This window comes from Capricornis sumatraensis, chromosome 2 (genome assembly GCF_032405125.1).
Source record: "Capricornis sumatraensis isolate serow.1 chromosome 2, serow.2, whole genome shotgun sequence".
Lineage (NCBI taxonomy): Eukaryota > Metazoa > Chordata > Mammalia > Artiodactyla > Bovidae > Capricornis > Capricornis sumatraensis.
The window spans coordinates 196,344,328-196,361,072 of NC_091070.1; the positions used below are offsets into that span (position 1 = coordinate 196,344,328).

Here is a 16,745-nt window from a genome sequence, read left to right on the forward strand (position 1 = left end):
CTGGTTAGTCTTAAACCAAAAACAAGTGAAAGATGCTTTTCAGATTAAATTTTCACAAAGTTTCATCTTGTGGTTTCTTAAATTCACCTTTTAGTTTGGCTGTATTCCTTAACATGCACGCATTCAGTATTTGCATCTGTACAGAGAGACGTTATACTATTCTTTTAGCAAACAATTTGACAGTATTTATCACCAGTCATTAAATGATTCTATACTTTTTTACCCTGTAATTCCACTTCACAGACTTTTCCCTTAAAAATACTTTAAGAATTTCTCCAGTATTATTTATACTGATAAAAAAAAAACTAAAAAGAAAAATCTAGCTGTAGGTGAATAGTTATGAATATGGCTGTTATGTCTACTCAATGGAATGTTATTCAGCCATCTAACTTGCTGGTTCATTACTTTTGTATAGGTGGCAAAAGGACTGTATCCAACTAAACACTGATTACCACAAAAAGAAAAAGATGTACTTGTGCAAAAGACTGATAAGAACTAGACAAATGTGATTAACGCTGTAGTAAATTTGGGGATTGTGTGCAATTTTTCTTTGTTTTTATAAGAGAGTTACTGTCTTAGGTTCAAATTCTTTATTGACTGGGTAATACCTTCATATTAATCAAAACTCAAAGTCTTAGAAGGGTACATAATGAAAAGTCTCCTCCTTATCCTTGTTTCTAAGTTACCTTTTCCAGGAGTAATGTCTTAAGTTTCTTATTTATCCATCCAGAGATTATTTTATACATAAATAAGCTAATATATCATCATTTTCCCATTTTACACAAATGGTAAACAATATTTAACACCTTCTTTTTCCCACTAACATCATATCTTAAAAGATACTTCATATCAGTTCATAAACAATCCTTTCTATTTTATGGCTACATAGTATTCCTTTGAATTCCACAATATACTATAATTTATTTAACCAGATCCTATTGGTTGTCATTTGGGTCATGTCCAATATTTTTCTACTACAAGCTTACAGTAAATAACTATGCACATATATTTCCATCTGGAAAATATATCTATAGAATAAATTCCCAATTTTAGGAGTACTGGGTTAAGAGTTAGTATATTTAATTTTAATAGACACTGGCAAATTTCCCACAAGAGAGTGGGTACCAATTTCACTCCTACTAACAGCAAGCAGTAGTGCCTATTATTTCCCTATAATCTGGACAGTGCAAGGTTTTACCAAATTTTATTTTGTCTTTACTAATCTGACAGATAAAAAAATTGTTTTAGTACAGTTTTAATTAGGAGCTAACTCATCATGGTATCCAGTCCCATCACTTCATGGCAAATAGATGGGGAAATAGTGGCTGACTTTATTTTGGCTGGCTCCAAAATCACTGCAGATGGTGATTGCAGCTGTGAAATTAAGACACTCCTTGCAAGGAAAGTTATGAGCATATTAAAAAGCAGAGACATTACTTTGTCAACAGAGGTCCGTCTAGTCAAGGCTATGGTTTTTCCAGTAGTCATGTATGGATGTGAAAGTTGGACTATAAAGAAAGCTGAGCGCAGAAGAATTGATGCTTTTGAACTGTGGTGATGGAGAAGACTCTTGAGAGTCCTTTGGACTGCAAGGAGTTCCAGCTAGTCCATCCTAAAGGAAATCAGTCCTGGGTGTTCATTGGAAGGACTGATGTTAAAGTTGAAACTCCAATATTTTGGCCACCTGATGCGAATAGCTGACTCATTTGAAAAGACCCTGATGTTGGGAAAGATTGAAGGCAGGAGGAGAAGGGGACGACAGAGGATGAGATGGTTAGATGGCATCACTGACTTAATGGACATGAGTTTGGGTGGACTCCGGGAGTTGGTGATGGACAGGGAGGCCTGGCATGCTGCAGGACAGGGAGGCCTGGCATGCTGCAGTTCATGGGGTCACAAAGATTTGGACACAACTGAGTGACTGCACTGAACTGAAATCATTAGGAATTATTTTTAGTATCTTTTCACATGTTTATGAGCCATTACTGTTTCCGTTTATGGAAGCAGACAGATATTCTTTGTTGATCTTTTCCCAGTTACTAAGCGTTCTTTATACATTAGGGAAGTTAGCCCTTTTTCTGTGGTTTCAAATTCAGAATTTTTTTCCAGTTCATAATTTATTTTTTGGCCTAACTATGGTTTTCTTCCAACCATGTGAAAACTCAAAATTATCAGTTTTCTCTTTTATGCTTCACTCTGCTTCAGCTATACTCACCTTTCAAATATGCTAGATACTTTCCAGCTTTAAGGTCTTTGTGTTTGCTATTCTCTCTGCCTGGAATTATCTTCCCAGAGATATGTGTTCCACTTCATCCTTTACCTCTTTTGAATCTTTGATCAAGTATCAACTTTTAAGTTGACTTCTCTATGTAATATTGCAACACCTCTTCTCTGCCTTGTTTTTCCTCCATCACCTGGAGCTCACAGACTTTAGTTTTGTCTCACATCATATTACACCTCACCTATACAGATGAAGGAAGTGGGAATTATCTTCAGTGTCATCACCTCAGGAGACTAGACACTAGGTCCAGTGAATATGCCACTGCCCAAAACATTTAGGGGACACTTCTTTAAGAGCTGCCTTCAGAGAAAGAAGTCCTGCCACCTAAAAGCAATGTTTTTCGAAGTGTCTCCCACCAAACACTTGAATCAGAAACACCTTGGAGGGAGACAATTGGGAGCTTATTAAAAAGACAGTTTCCTGGCCTTACCACAGATCTATTAAGTCAGAATCTCTCAACGATGGGACTGAGGAATTTGCCTTTTGAGTAAACTTCATAGGTGATTCCTAGGCCTTTAAAGCTTGACAATCACTGCCTTTATAGTCAGTGTCTCCCAGCTTGTTTACCTAACTTATTTTGATCCAAAGACTTAGAACTTTTTCAAAACCTCAAAGCCACCCGTAAAGGACAAAGGCACATATGCCAGTGGTGCTGAAGATCATCTCCAGAAATGAGCTGCACAATGGATAGGCATGCAGGCTTGGAGAAATGATTTTGTCGTCAGAGACAGTAGTCTTTGGCTGTTTTTGGTATGCTTGACAATGCTAGCAACATTGTTAGGTCTCACTTTACATGTTATAGGCCCTTGGCTTTAACTTCCCTATTAAGTGCAAAAAAGGAAGAAGGGAGAATTCTGTTGGCTAGACAGTAGGTGATCTCTAAGGTCCTTTCTATGTATTTTGTGTTCTGGTTTTTCTACTGAGCTGTATACATGTTTTTTAACAAACCCTGAACGCATGAATGAATATGTATAACTAATGAGGCTTACTACTATAGCAAAAACCAAGTTTGGCTTGCTTTAAAAACAAGAGCCTCCTTAAATCAAAGTGATTTCAAAAGATGTAATATAAAAAACAAAAAAAAACAAAAAAAACCCACTCAGCAGCCCATACTGGAAAAGTCCTATATTACTTTTGAATATGAATTTCTTCTACTCGATAACCTTTCATTTTGGAAAAATGGTTCACACATTATCAGAAAGACATTTAATGTATTTAATAGTTCAAGGGTAAGCAGCCAGAAATTGTGATGCTGATTCTTGGTTTCAAATTAGTTAACTGTGTGTGTGTGTGTGTGTGTGTGTGTGTGTGTGTGCGCGCACGTGCATGCACAGGCACATGCACACAAGCATGCATGAACACTGTCAAGTGTGACTCTTTGCGACTCCATGGACTGTAGCCTGCCAGCCTCCTCTATGCATAAAATTTTCCAGGCAACTGGAGTGGGTTGCCATTTCTCTCCAGATTATTTAATTACATATTCCCTTTTAAGTGTGTGAAGTTGTATAGTACTAGACAACTGCAGCATTTATGATTGTACTTCCTTATTTCCCAAATATTAATACCTGCCCTTTCGTGCTCTGAATGAGAATAATACCAGTGATTGTATTTGTTTCGTCAATTTTTTGATGCTGTGTCTTAATACACAAAAAAATCTTTTAGTGTTGGCCCATAGTTATAAGTTATCATTTTGATTGTGGAAAAAATGATAAAAAATTTAAATATAATTGTGCATTTAATAGTGATCAAATAGCTACCAATTTTAACTGTCTACCATGTTCTAAGCACAATTGTGAGTGCTTTCTGTATCTTATAAGAATGTTAAGTGTTTTAAAGTTGTGTTATTTCCACTTTATATACAAGGCTTCTTTAAACTTATGGATGTCACATTGAAATGTAATAATCAGGAAGCCTCACACAGAGTATTTAACAGTTTGGGTTTTGGTGTTTTTTTTTTTTAGCACATGTGCCTCTTTACATTACCTAAGATACAGTAGGTAGACAGTAGATGTACAATTTCATCACCCTCTCCCTAAATTGCTGTTTCATTTAGTGTATAGCTTTTGTTGAAATTTAAAGTTGATGACTTATGTAATTATGGGTTTGATTGAAAGAAACTAAACTATATCATGTTTTGAATTAAAATGAGATTACTTTTTCTCATATCTGATTTATTAGTAATCCTGGTTTCCATTAACAGGATAGAAAAGATCTTTGCTTCAGAAGCTGAAAATTTTACTAGTGATTAATATATGCTAGCCATCAGATGTTCTGTTTATTTTTCTCCTCAAACTTTAGATTAAAACCACTTCCTCTTATCTTTCCAATTTTAGACTTCTAATAGCAAAAATTGGTGAATATAGCTTCTAATTATATTTTCTTGGGCCTCCCCAGTGGCTCAGATGGTAAAGAATCTGCCTGCAATTCAGGAGACCTGGGTTCAATCCCCAGGTGGGGAAGATCCCCTGGAGAAGGAAATGGCAACCCACTCCAGTATGCTTGCCTGGACAGAGGAGCCTGGTGGGCTACAGTCTATGGGGTCACAAAGAGTCTGACACAGCTGAGCAACTAACACTTTAATTTTCTTTACCAAGGCCAGAGTTTGAGGCTTCCCACTCCCTATCCCCACCACCTCCACCACTACCTACCCACCCATGCCCCAGGGAACAGTGAGTTGCATTATTAATTCTGACTTGTTATTAACCATTTTACTTCATTCATTTTCTCAACCTGTCCTTCTTCTTTCCTTCTTTCCCTCATTTTACCCCCTTAATAAGAACATTCTTTGTCTTTTCAAACTTGTTACTTTAGCCTTTGGCTTTGGGGGGTTGATTTTGCAGTTTGTTATTCCCATTCTTCAAGTCAACCTATGATGCATAGGTTGTTTGATTTATTAAAATATTTTACAGTCAAAAAACAAAGTCATTTCTTCTTGCCACAGAATGGTTACCATTGCTTCCCTCTTTGGTGTTTGAGATTGCAGCAATTCAATTGCATTTATCTCCTCTTGGCACCTGACTCTGATGAGCACCATTGGTAGTTAGAAAAGTTTGCTGCTGCCTCTAGATGCACTGGCACACTTTTGTGTTTTCAAAGGAAGAAAATACCACAATTATGAGAGAACTGCATTTATTCTCTTAAAACCACTTGTTTTTCCCATGTCTGATTTCGCTGTAAGGTTTTGAACTAGATTTCTGCTGCCAGTAGTGTGATGTGAATGGTAACTTTGTGTTGTGAGTGATCTTAAGAAGAAGCAGGGCCTCCCACCCATGAGAAAGATTTGATATTTGCATTGTGAAGTTCTTGTAAATTGTAAAGGAAGGAACTGGCAAGTAGGAATTTTTTAATTGGGGGCTGTTCATTGGTGCTATGGGCTCTTGATGATTGCAATTTGAAATTTTCAAATCTTAGGAAGATCTTAGGAGCTAAGATCTGAATTCTTAATTAAGATCTGCTTAATTCAGATCTTAGGAAGATTAAGCAGGTTAATTAAAGTTTTAACAAAGTTTCTCTGATTACAACAAATTGTTAGTTAAGGCCACTGGAAAGCATCAGCTGGCTGTGTGATCCCTTCATATTTCTCACCTGCTGAGAAATGATTGGAAGGATTTGCTAATACCTGGTAGAAAACTGATCACCTTGTTTTTTCGTAGCAATTGAATGGCTTAGTGGTTAATGTGACCTTGAAGTCTGTACCTCCCATGAATGTTTTATATAGTTTTGAAATTTATGTTGTAAATTTAAACCCAATTAAATACCTGTATTTTCATAGTTATTTTCCCATCTAGCTCATTTTCACAAAAAGAGGATTTGGGACGTACACAGTTTCCAGGCAAAATTGTCTTGAAATCGAATTCCTAAAACTACTAAGCCAACCTGCCTGCCTGCTTCCCTTTTCTTCCTTCCTTCCTGGCTTCTTTCCTTCCTTCACTTTTTGCAGGTCTCCTCTTTAGCTAGTATTTAATATCACTCATGAGGCTAATGCTGTGTTGGGCATCTACTGTGTGATATCCATTTAATCCATTGGTGTGAAAGCAACAAGGACTTATTTTCTCCCTTTTGTAGGAAACAGCATTCCAACTGTTTTTTGACATCTTTAATTTCAGAGGTTGTCAATGATCAGATGAGGGTCAGGATTGACTTTGAAATATTTTAGTAGTAAGCAGAAAGGAAAATGAGATCTAACTTTCTAGTCTCCTGATCTACACATCTTCACTGATGAATTAAAGCTGTATGGGTGTGAATTTTGGTATAGAGACTTAGGCTGCATCAACACCTTTTATCTCATAATAATTGTGGAATGTGAAGATCTGAATTTTCATGGGGGCACTGATATTTCATGGTCAACAATGGGTTTTTTAAGGCCTTGTCATTTCAGATTGCCATGAGATCTGGTTATTGCTGCTCTAAATCTGTGTATGAACCTAACTCCCAGTGAACTTAACTGCAGTGGTGCTAACTTGTTTTGACAGTCTTGCCAACAGTTCTCATGGCCCTGTGTGTAGTCATAGCATAGGTTTTTGTGGAGGATTCAGCCTAAATTTCTGGGATAAATTTCTATACACAAGAAATATATTGGCTTTAAAAATTAAGTGGTTTGATTCTGTTTTGAATTTGGATATCAAATGAATCTGAGCACATGACATTTTAATGCCGTTTGTCTTTTCAAATAGATTTACTTTCTAATGCATGTGACGACAGGACTTTGCTCATCAGCTAGAACATACATTTCAGAGGAGTTGTTACCTAAAATATTATCATAAGGCATGAGAAAACACATGATTTAAGTTGCCTTTCATGAACATAATTAAGAATTAATAAGCCAGTACCAGTGGCTAGTCCCCAGAATTTCCACTGTTTTGCCTTTTGTGACCTGTGTTATTAAAAGTCCATTATTTTTACAGACTTTATTAAATTGGATCTTATTAAAGCATTCTATATTTGCATTTGGTCTTTCATAATTCATTATTATTATGACATTTACTTTTTACCATCAGATCTGAAAACATATCATAAGCTACCCTTTTCTCTTGAAAGAAATGCTAATTTCAAACAGTCCTCTAATAGAAGAGAAAAGCTTTATCAGTTTTTTCATTTATTCAAGATCGTGTTAAGAATACTAATGCTAGACTTCTGTATGCTAATATCTCTGAGCTTTTTTTTGGTCAAAAGCTTAGAATTATTATTTTTATCCCATACTAAGTATGAAACTAGAAGACCTGCTACTACTGGAGAAAACACAATTCTAAAGTACAATTCTTTATTCTAAGAACCCGCAAAAATGTTGCTGAATCCTGTTTAGACTAGGATACAGCTGGTCAATTTAACTTTTACCACCTAGTATTTGTCCTCTTGAAGAAATTCTTTCCTCATAAAATTCTTTTTGTTTGTTTTTTCTGATAGTTTAGGGTAATACAGCTTGTAATGTTTAAAACTAAGAATCCTATGCTGTCAGTCCTACTCAGCACTTAGCGTGTACTGCCTGATTTTCTGTCTTCTGATAATCATTTCTGATATTGATGTCTGATAATCATTTCTATTCCATTTATGATGTAGTTGAAAACTTAATATAGTAAGATTTTATGTATTGATATCAAGCAGACTGTCTAATATAACTGAATTTTTTCAGTTATAATATTATAATTATAATAAGACTGAATTTTTTCTTTGGGTAGTAGTAAATTTCTTAAATTCTGAAATGAAGCTAACGTTGGATTTTGTTTCATTTTAGATTTCTGACAATGTGCAATAGACACTTTGGCAGTGTTGTTGCCCAAACCATTCGGACTCAAAAAACAGATCAATTTCCACTTTTTCTGATTATTATGGGAAAGCGATCATCTAATGAAGTGTTAAATGTGATACAAGGTAAAGTACATTCACAAGAGGAATAGAGTGTCTCCTTATTTATGTGATAACCTTATAATATTTACCATCATAGCTGAAAGTTATTCTCTGTACTGGTGAATATCTTTGCATTTTGAAATATAGAACATCCTAAAGAAGAATATCTTTAAAAAGTATAGGTGCTATGAAATATGAAATATGCTACATGAAAATCCAATAGAAACACCTTAATAAGACACAGCCCTTGGGATATAGGTTAATCATGTTAACTATTCAAAATTGCTAAGTTTGCTAAAATAGAAATTAAGTCATAATCAGTCATCAAAGATGATGTCATATGTGTGTGTGTGTGTGTCTGTGTATACGTGTGTATGTTTCATGCTGTAATTTTGATTGGTTGAAGGAAATCCTTATGGTTATCTGGAAAAACTTGTGACTGTGTATTGTGAATTGAATAGTTCACAGTGGCAATTGTTTATCCTTATTTGTGTGAATCTTTGTCTAGAATGCAACCTTGAGGTGTGAAGCTATAGGATGCCTGTCAATTTAATCACAGTTCACATTCTTTACCAAAAAAATGAGTGTTTTTTTAATGTTACTAATATACCCTAAAGATTAGTATAAAAAATTACCTTATTCGTGGCAAAGCTTAAATTGAAAACAGTTTATTTTTTCTATGCCACAGAGAAAACAATGTTTCAAGTGCTCCAAGGTATCTGAAATACTTAATTTCTGCCCCTATTTAAGCTAAAAGTTCGATAGTGGATAATGCAGTGAGGAAGGGGTATAACTTCTAGTGCCTTTCAAACTCAAATAAAACAAAACCTCCAGTATTTTATGTTTTCTCTATAACTAGAGCTTTCATTTTCATAAACAGTGTTAAAGAAGACCTGCTGGGGGGACAAATTATACAGATTAAATAGATAATGTTTCATTTCAGTTTTCCTGTCAGGAGCAATGTTACAATAGCTAGTGGTTCTCAAGGATGGTCCATGGACCCTACAGGTCCCCTAGACCCTTTCAGGGCATCTACAAGGTCAAAAACGTTTTCATAATAGTAGTAGACTTTTTTTTCTTTTTTTTTGCATTTTTTACTGTGTTGACATGTGTACTGATGGCAAAAAATCAGTGCTGTTTAAAACTGCTGGTACCTTAGCACAAATCAGGGCCATGACCCAGAACTGTACTCATATTTTCCACTTCCATGTATGTACATTAAAAAAGTATATTTTATTAAATATTAAACCTTTTTATAGTTTATGTGACACAGTTGGGCAGACATTTCTCTAAAATGAACAAAATGACAGCCTGTTACTGCAAGCTTTAGAACAAATAACATTTGTTGCCAATGATAGAAATTTGGTTTTTTAAGCAAAAAGTTAGAATGTCCTCCACCATTTAAGACTGACAGCTTAAATACTTTCCTGGTGACATCAGTGGTGGTACTAATAAATGTGATTTTTTTTTTTATATCATAAAATTAGCTGTGTCAGCATTCAAAAGAAATGGATTACTCAATGAACCAATATTTTCCAGATGACCAGTGTATAATGTTATAAACTCATGCATGAGTAACAGACCTATTCAAAGGTCAAAATAGACCAATGGATTCTAATATAAAACACAGTGCAGCAAGTTCATTGATACAGTTTCCAGTTCCTCACATACCTAATCTTAAAAAAAATCCCACTTGTCAGTTTGGGAGTATTAAATAAAAAATCTGTAATTACCTATTAAAATACTTCTCCATTTTCTGACTATGTATCTGTGTGGGGCCACAATAGCTTCATAAATTTCAACCAAGATGACACATTATAATTAGTTTAATGTAGATATAGATATGAGAATCCAGTTGTGTTCTATTAAGTTTAACATTAGAGAAATTTGCAAAAATGTTAAAATAATGACATTCTTCTCAGTAAATCTTTCCTTTTGGAACATATAGTCATTTTTCATAAAACATGATGTTTATATTAGCAAATTATGGGTTTATTATTGTTACCTTTTAAATGGATGGATAACTATGTTTTAGATATTTCAGTTTTCATTTCCAACACAGTAGATGTTGGTAACCATATCCACATAAACAAAAATTCTTCAAGGATCTCAACAGTTTTTAAGTATATAAAGAAATTCTTTTGCAATAAACTATAACAAATAAATTGTCCCTGAAATGCATTAACTGATACTTTTCTGCATCTTGGATCATTAAGGGCTTAGGTATAAAGTACCTTCAAGTACAGTTTGGCAATGAGTCTGTAAATTAGGGTCAAAGCATAGTTGATAAGCAGTAGCTTTAAGCCTAAAAATTAATGGCCATGATGTAGTCACCTATTCAGGGGACAACAGAGGACAAGATGGTTGGGTGACATCGTTGACTCAATGGATGAGTTTGAGCAAGCTCAGGGATGGTGAAGGACAGGAAAGCCTGATATGCTGCAGTCCACAGGGTCGCATAGAGTCAGGCATAACTGAACAACAACAACAATAAAATTATAATATTTCCCCAATGATGATTCTAGTACCTTTACAAAGTATTCATGCCCTATGCTCTCTTAGTCACTATAGTTTACAAATAAGAAATGGAAACCCAAAGATTTGCCCAGTATCAAAATCTACATTGAGGTTACTCTTATTAAACTTTTACTGTTTATTTTATCTGTCTCACACAGTGATGCTGTGTGTCCTTGGTACCAGGCACTTTATATTATCTCTAATCCTTCTAAGAACCCTCCAGAGGTAGTGTTATCTTCATTTTGCAGATAAGAAAATTGATTGTTTCAGAGCTATAGTCACGCCCTCTTTTCTTATTCACTTGTTTACTAAGCCCTTGTCATGTGCTAGGCAGTTTCTAGGTACTAGATCATGTAAGAAGTAGAACTAGGGTTAGAACTCTGACTCTAAAACCAACTCTACTTCTTGGTAATGTTATACCAGACCAAGATAATATTTGTTCTTTAGCTGATCTATGGAGAGAGTAGTGCTCAGTGTGGCCAGATTAGATTATTTCTTTGACTAGAGACCAAAACTGCTCCCTAACTCCATGTCTTGCCTGGAAAATCCCATGGGTGGAGGAGCCTGGTAGGCTTTAGTCCATGGGGTCGCTAAGTCAGACATGACTGAGCAACTTCACTTTCACCTTTTGTTCTCATGCATTTGAGAAGGAAATGGCAACCCATTCCAGTGTTCTTGCCTGGAGAATCCCAGGGATGGGGGAGCCTGGTGGGCTGCCATCTATGGGGTTGCACAGAGTCAGACACGACTGAAGTGACTTAGCAGTAGCAACCCCATGTTGCCAGTGATCATAAGGAAAACTGGGAAAGGACCAGTGGAGGATCATGTTAGGCAGATGGTACTCCGGAAGAATACAAGCAAGGATGCTTGTTATGTGTTGTCTCATTGGTAGCCATTCCATTAATGGGACTAGAAGACACCTTTTGAGGCCTTGGAGAAAGACAGGCTCTTTTGCCTGTTGGTTTGAAAGAAGAGAAAAATTGCTATATCTTTATGGATCTTCATGACTTTCTCTCTTGTAGATGTATCCAAAGCAAATAGCAAGACTCGATGCATGCAAAAAATGGCATATATATTTGTTATGGACTTGGAATAAAATAGCATTCAAGAAAATCAAACATTTTAAATATCCTGTCCATAAAGATTATATAGCATAGTTATTTGAAGGGAAATATTTGCAGCTAAAAGGGAAAAATACCATTTAGGGGAAAAATCTTTTTTTTTTTCCCCCAGAAATTGAATTACTATTTGTTTCACCAAAGAAATTTTAGTAGGAGATAATTCTAAGTAAATAGTGTGCTAAAGTGGTAAAGAAGACAGGCTTTTGAGTCAGACTCATATGGTTTCAAATCCTGGTCCTGTAACTTAACCAACTTGACCTTGTTTAGTCAGGTTACTTGAGCTCTGTAAGCCTCATTTTCCTTCTCTTTACTATCAAAATCATAATGAGCCTTCATAGATCAAGTGAGATTTTATATATATAAACCTAATCATTTAACCTAATCACTGGCTTACAAACAAATGGTAGTTGTTGCCAGTGTTGACAGTAGATATGTTTTCCTAATTTGAAAGATACTTTTTTCCTTGTGACTTGGATATTCTAAATAGTACCAAAAATCTTTATAAAGAGACTGTTCTCACAAATCTAAGTATTCTGAAATTTCAACTGCCAGTGTACTGCCTTACTTTCTTATTGAAAATAAACTTTTCAATGCAAGCATAGAAGTCTTTATTGGCATGCTAGTCTGTAATTTTTTAGACTGTAGTTATTCCTTAATGATTAATTCTAGAGCAACTTCCCAGTTTCTAACCTTGATGTAAAGTTTGGCAATCTCCGTATGTTGCTAGGTAACACAACAGTGGATGAGTTAATGATGAGACTCATGGCTGCAATGGAGATCTTCACAGCCCAACAACAGGAAGATATAAAGGATGAGGTAAGGTGAAAGGTTAAGTGGACGTTTAATAGGATTTTGATGAGATAATTTGTCAAATGGTGATGTTTGCCTATGACATGGTTGATAAACAAGGCATTGATGAAGATGCATTTCTACATGAACTGAGAATTTTTATGCCACTGAATTTACTTTCAGTCCCTTCTTTTCATGACCCAAAGACACAACAATTTGTTTAACTTTATGAAGTTTTTCTTTGCTAGATTTGCAATTCATAGGAAATGAATTCTGAAGCATGTTTACAGTAGAAACTACATAGTCCAGTACTATTATATGAGTATTTCACTCCCTTTTAAGGTCCTCTTACTCTTTTTGAGATTGATTGCCAATAAACACATTTTACATTTGTACATATTTTTGAATCCCTGTGAGAATTAGTAAAATAATCACCAGAATTCTGAATTTTGTGTCTCTCAAACATTTAGATGGCATAGATGACATGGGCATGGAACCTCAAATATAATAGAATAATAATAACAGCAATATTGACAGTATAATAGTAATCAACACATACTGAATATTTATAATGTATTAATCAGTTCAGTTGAGTTGCTCAGTCGTGTCCTACTCTTTGCGACCCCATGAATCACAGCACGCCAGGCCTTCCTGTCCATTACCAACTCCCAGAGTTTACTCAGACTCATGTCCATTGAGTCGGTGATGCCATCCAGCCATCTCATCCTCTGTCATCACCTTCTCCTCCTGCCCCCAATCCCTCCCAGCATCAGGGTCTTTTCAAATGAGTCAGCGCTTCGCATCAGGTGGCCAAAGTATTGGAGTTTCAGCTTCAACATCAGTCCTACCAATGAACAGCCAGGACTGATCTCCTTCAGGATGGACTAGTTGGATCTCCTTGCAGTCCAAGGGACTCTCAAGAGTCTTCTCCAACACCACAGTTCAGAAGCATCAATTCTTTGGTGCTCAGCTTTCTTTATAGTCCAACCCTCACATCCATTCATGACTACTGGAAAAACCATAGCCTTGACTAGATGGACCTTTGTTGACAAAGTAATGTTTCTGCTTTTGAATATGTATATCTAGGTTGGTCATAACTTTCCTTCCAAGGAGTAAGCGTCTTTTAATTTTATGGCTGCAATCACCATCTGCTGTGATTTTGGAGCCCCCAGATATAAAGTCTGACCCTGTTTCCACTGTTTCCCCATCTATTTCCCATGAAGTGATGGGACCAGGTGCCATGATCTTCATTTTCTGAATGTTGAGCTTTAAGCCAACTTTTTCACTCTCCTCTTTCACATTCATCAAGAGGCTTTTTAGTTCCTCTTCACTTTCTGCCATAAGGGTGGTATCATCTGCATATCTGAGGTTATTGATATTTCTCCCAGCAATCTTGATTCCAGCCTGTGCTTCTTCCAGTCCAGCGTTTCTCATGATGTACTCTGCATAGAAGTTAAATAAGCAGGGTGACAATATACAGCCTTGACGTACTCCTTTTCCTATTTGGAACCAGTCTGTTGTTCCATGTCCAGTTCTAACTGTTGCTTCCGGACCTGCATACAGATTTCTCAAGAGGCAGGTCAGGTGGTCTGGTATTCCCATCTCTTTCAGAATTTTCCACAGTTTATTGTGATCCACATAGTTAAGGGCTTTGGCATAGTCAATAAAGCAGAAATAGATGTTTTTCTGGAACTCTCTTGCTTTTTCCATGATCCAGCAGATGTTGGCAATTTGCTTTCTGGTTCCTCTGCCTTTTCTAAAACCAGCTTGGACATCTGGAAGTTCACGGTTCATGTATTGCTGAAGCCTGGCTTGCAGAATTTTGAGCATTACTTTACTAGCATGTGAGATGAGTGCAATTGTGCAGTAGTTTGAGCATTCTTTGGCATTGCCTTTCTTTGGGATTGGAATGAAAACTGACCTTTTCCAGTCCTGTGGCCACTGCTGAGTTTTCCAAATGTGCTGGCATATTGAGTGCAGCACTTTCACAGCATCATCTTTCAGGATTTGAAATAGCTCAACTGGAATTCTATTACCTCCACTAGCTTTGTTCGTAGTGATGGTTTCTAAGGCCTACTTGACTTCACATTCCAGGATATCTGGCTCTAGATGAGTGATCACACCATTGTGATTATCTGGGTCGTGAAGATCTTTTTTGTACAGTTCTTCTGTGTATTCTTGCCACCTCTTCTTAATATCTTCTGCTTCCGAAATGAAGTACTTAGATGCAGTCTCAAAAACGACAGAATGATCTCTGTTCATTTCCAAGGCAAACCATTCAGTATCACAGTAATCCAAGCCTATGCCCCAACCAGTAACCCTAAGGAAGCTGAAGTTGAACGGTTCTATGAACACCTACAAGACCTTTTAGAATTAACATCCAAAAAAGATGTCCTTTTCATTATAGGAGACTGGAATGCAAAAGTGGGAAGTCAAGAAACACCTGGGGTAACAGGCAAATTTGGCCTCTGAATACGGAATGAAGCAGGGCAAAGGCTAATAGAGTTTTGCCAAGAGAACGCACTGGTCATAGCAAACACCCTCTTCCAGCAACACAAGAGAAGACTCTACACATGGACATCACCAGATGGGCAACACCGAAATCAGATTGATTATATTCTTTGCAGCCAAAGATGGAGAAGCTCTATATAGTCAGCAAAAACAAGACCGGGAGCTGACTGTGGCTCAGATCATGAACTCCTTACTGCCAAATTCAGACTTAAATTGAAGAAAGTAGGGAAAACCACTAGACCATTCAGGTATGACCTAAATCACATCCCTTATGATTATACAGTAGAAGTGAGAAATAGATTTAAGGGACTAGATCTGATAGAGTGCCTGATGAACTATGGAATGAGGTTCGTGACATTGTACAGGAGACAGGGATCAATACCATCCCCATGGAAAAGAAATGCAAAAAAGCAAAATGGCTGTCTGGGGAGGCCTTACAAATAGCTGTGAAAAGAAGAGAAGTGAAAAGCAAAGGAGAAAAGGAAAGATATAAGCATGTGAATGCAGAGTTCCAAAGAATAGCAAGGAGAGATAAGAAAGCCTTCCTCAGTGATCAAGGCAAAGAAATAGAGGAAAAGAACGGAATGGGAAAGACTAGAGATCTCTTCAAGAAAATTAGAGATACCAAGGGAACATTTCACGCAAAGATGGGCTCAATAAAGGACAGAAATGGTATGGACCTAACAGAAGCAGAAGATATTAAGAAGAGGTGTCAATAATAGACAGAACTGTACAAAAAAGATCTTCATGACCAAGATAATGTATTAATACTTGGCACTATTCAGAGCACATTTCATTTATCATCTCATGTGTTTCTTAAAACTATCCCACAAGGTTGCGTATAATTCAGAGTTCTGGCTGGAACAGGTGATGCTTTCAAACTAGATTGTTGAGAAGAGTTTAATAAGATAACTCTTTATACAGATATGGGCAGAGTTTATAGGAATCATCAATGGATAGTATACTCTAGGGCTAAAGGGAGCCATTACCACCCTTAGGCCTGAAGGCCTAGGAAAGGGTAGTATGTGGAGATGATTGCTTCTTTCAGGGCCAGCCCTTTTGAGCTGGTAAGGAGGAAACTAAGGAATAGCTCCCCTTCCCTTTTTATACTTATGATCTGCTAGTACCTTCTATTGACCTAACCCAACTAGCAACTGAAAGGCAGGCAAGAGAACCTCCCTGGGCAAAAAGCTAGGTAGAGCGTGAAAGTGAAAGTCTCTCAGGCGTGTCTGACTCTTTGTGACCCCATGAACTATACAGTCCAGGTAATTCTCTAGGCCAGAATACTGGAGTGGGTAGCCTTTCCCTTCTCCAGGGCATCGTCCCAACTGAGGGTCAAACCTGGATCTCCCGCATTGCAGTTGGATTTTTTTACCAGCTGAATCACCAGGGGAATCCCAAGAATATTGGAGTGGGTGAAAGTGAAAGTGAAGTCGCTCAGTCATGTCCGACTCTTCGCAACCCCATTGACTGTAGCCTACAAGGCTCCTCTCTCCATGGGATTCTCCAGGCAAGAATACTGGAGTGGGTAGCCTGTCCCTTCTCCAGGGGATCTTCCGACCCAGGAGTTGACCAGGGTCTCCTGCACTGCAGGGAGATTGTTTACCAACTGAGCTATCAGGGAAGCTCAGGTAGAGCATGGGTGAAAGGAAAGTGAAAGTGTTAGTTGCTCAGTCTTGTCC

The 16,745-nt window shown here is 36.9% G+C and overlaps 1 protein-coding gene across 2 annotated transcripts in view; it reads left to right on the forward strand.

Moving 5' to 3' along the window:
* FAF1 (Fas associated factor 1) overlaps positions 1 to 16,745 on the forward strand; it is a 485,365-nt gene that overhangs the window by 359,770 nt on the left and 108,850 nt on the right. For both annotated transcript variants that reach the window (XM_068964657.1, XM_068964658.1), the window contains 2 exons: positions 8,013 to 8,149; positions 12,491 to 12,579. In XM_068964657.1, the coding sequence (XP_068820758.1) occupies positions 8,013 to 8,149; positions 12,491 to 12,579 (226 nt within the window). The remainder of the gene's footprint in view (positions 1 to 8,012; positions 8,150 to 12,490; positions 12,580 to 16,745) is intronic.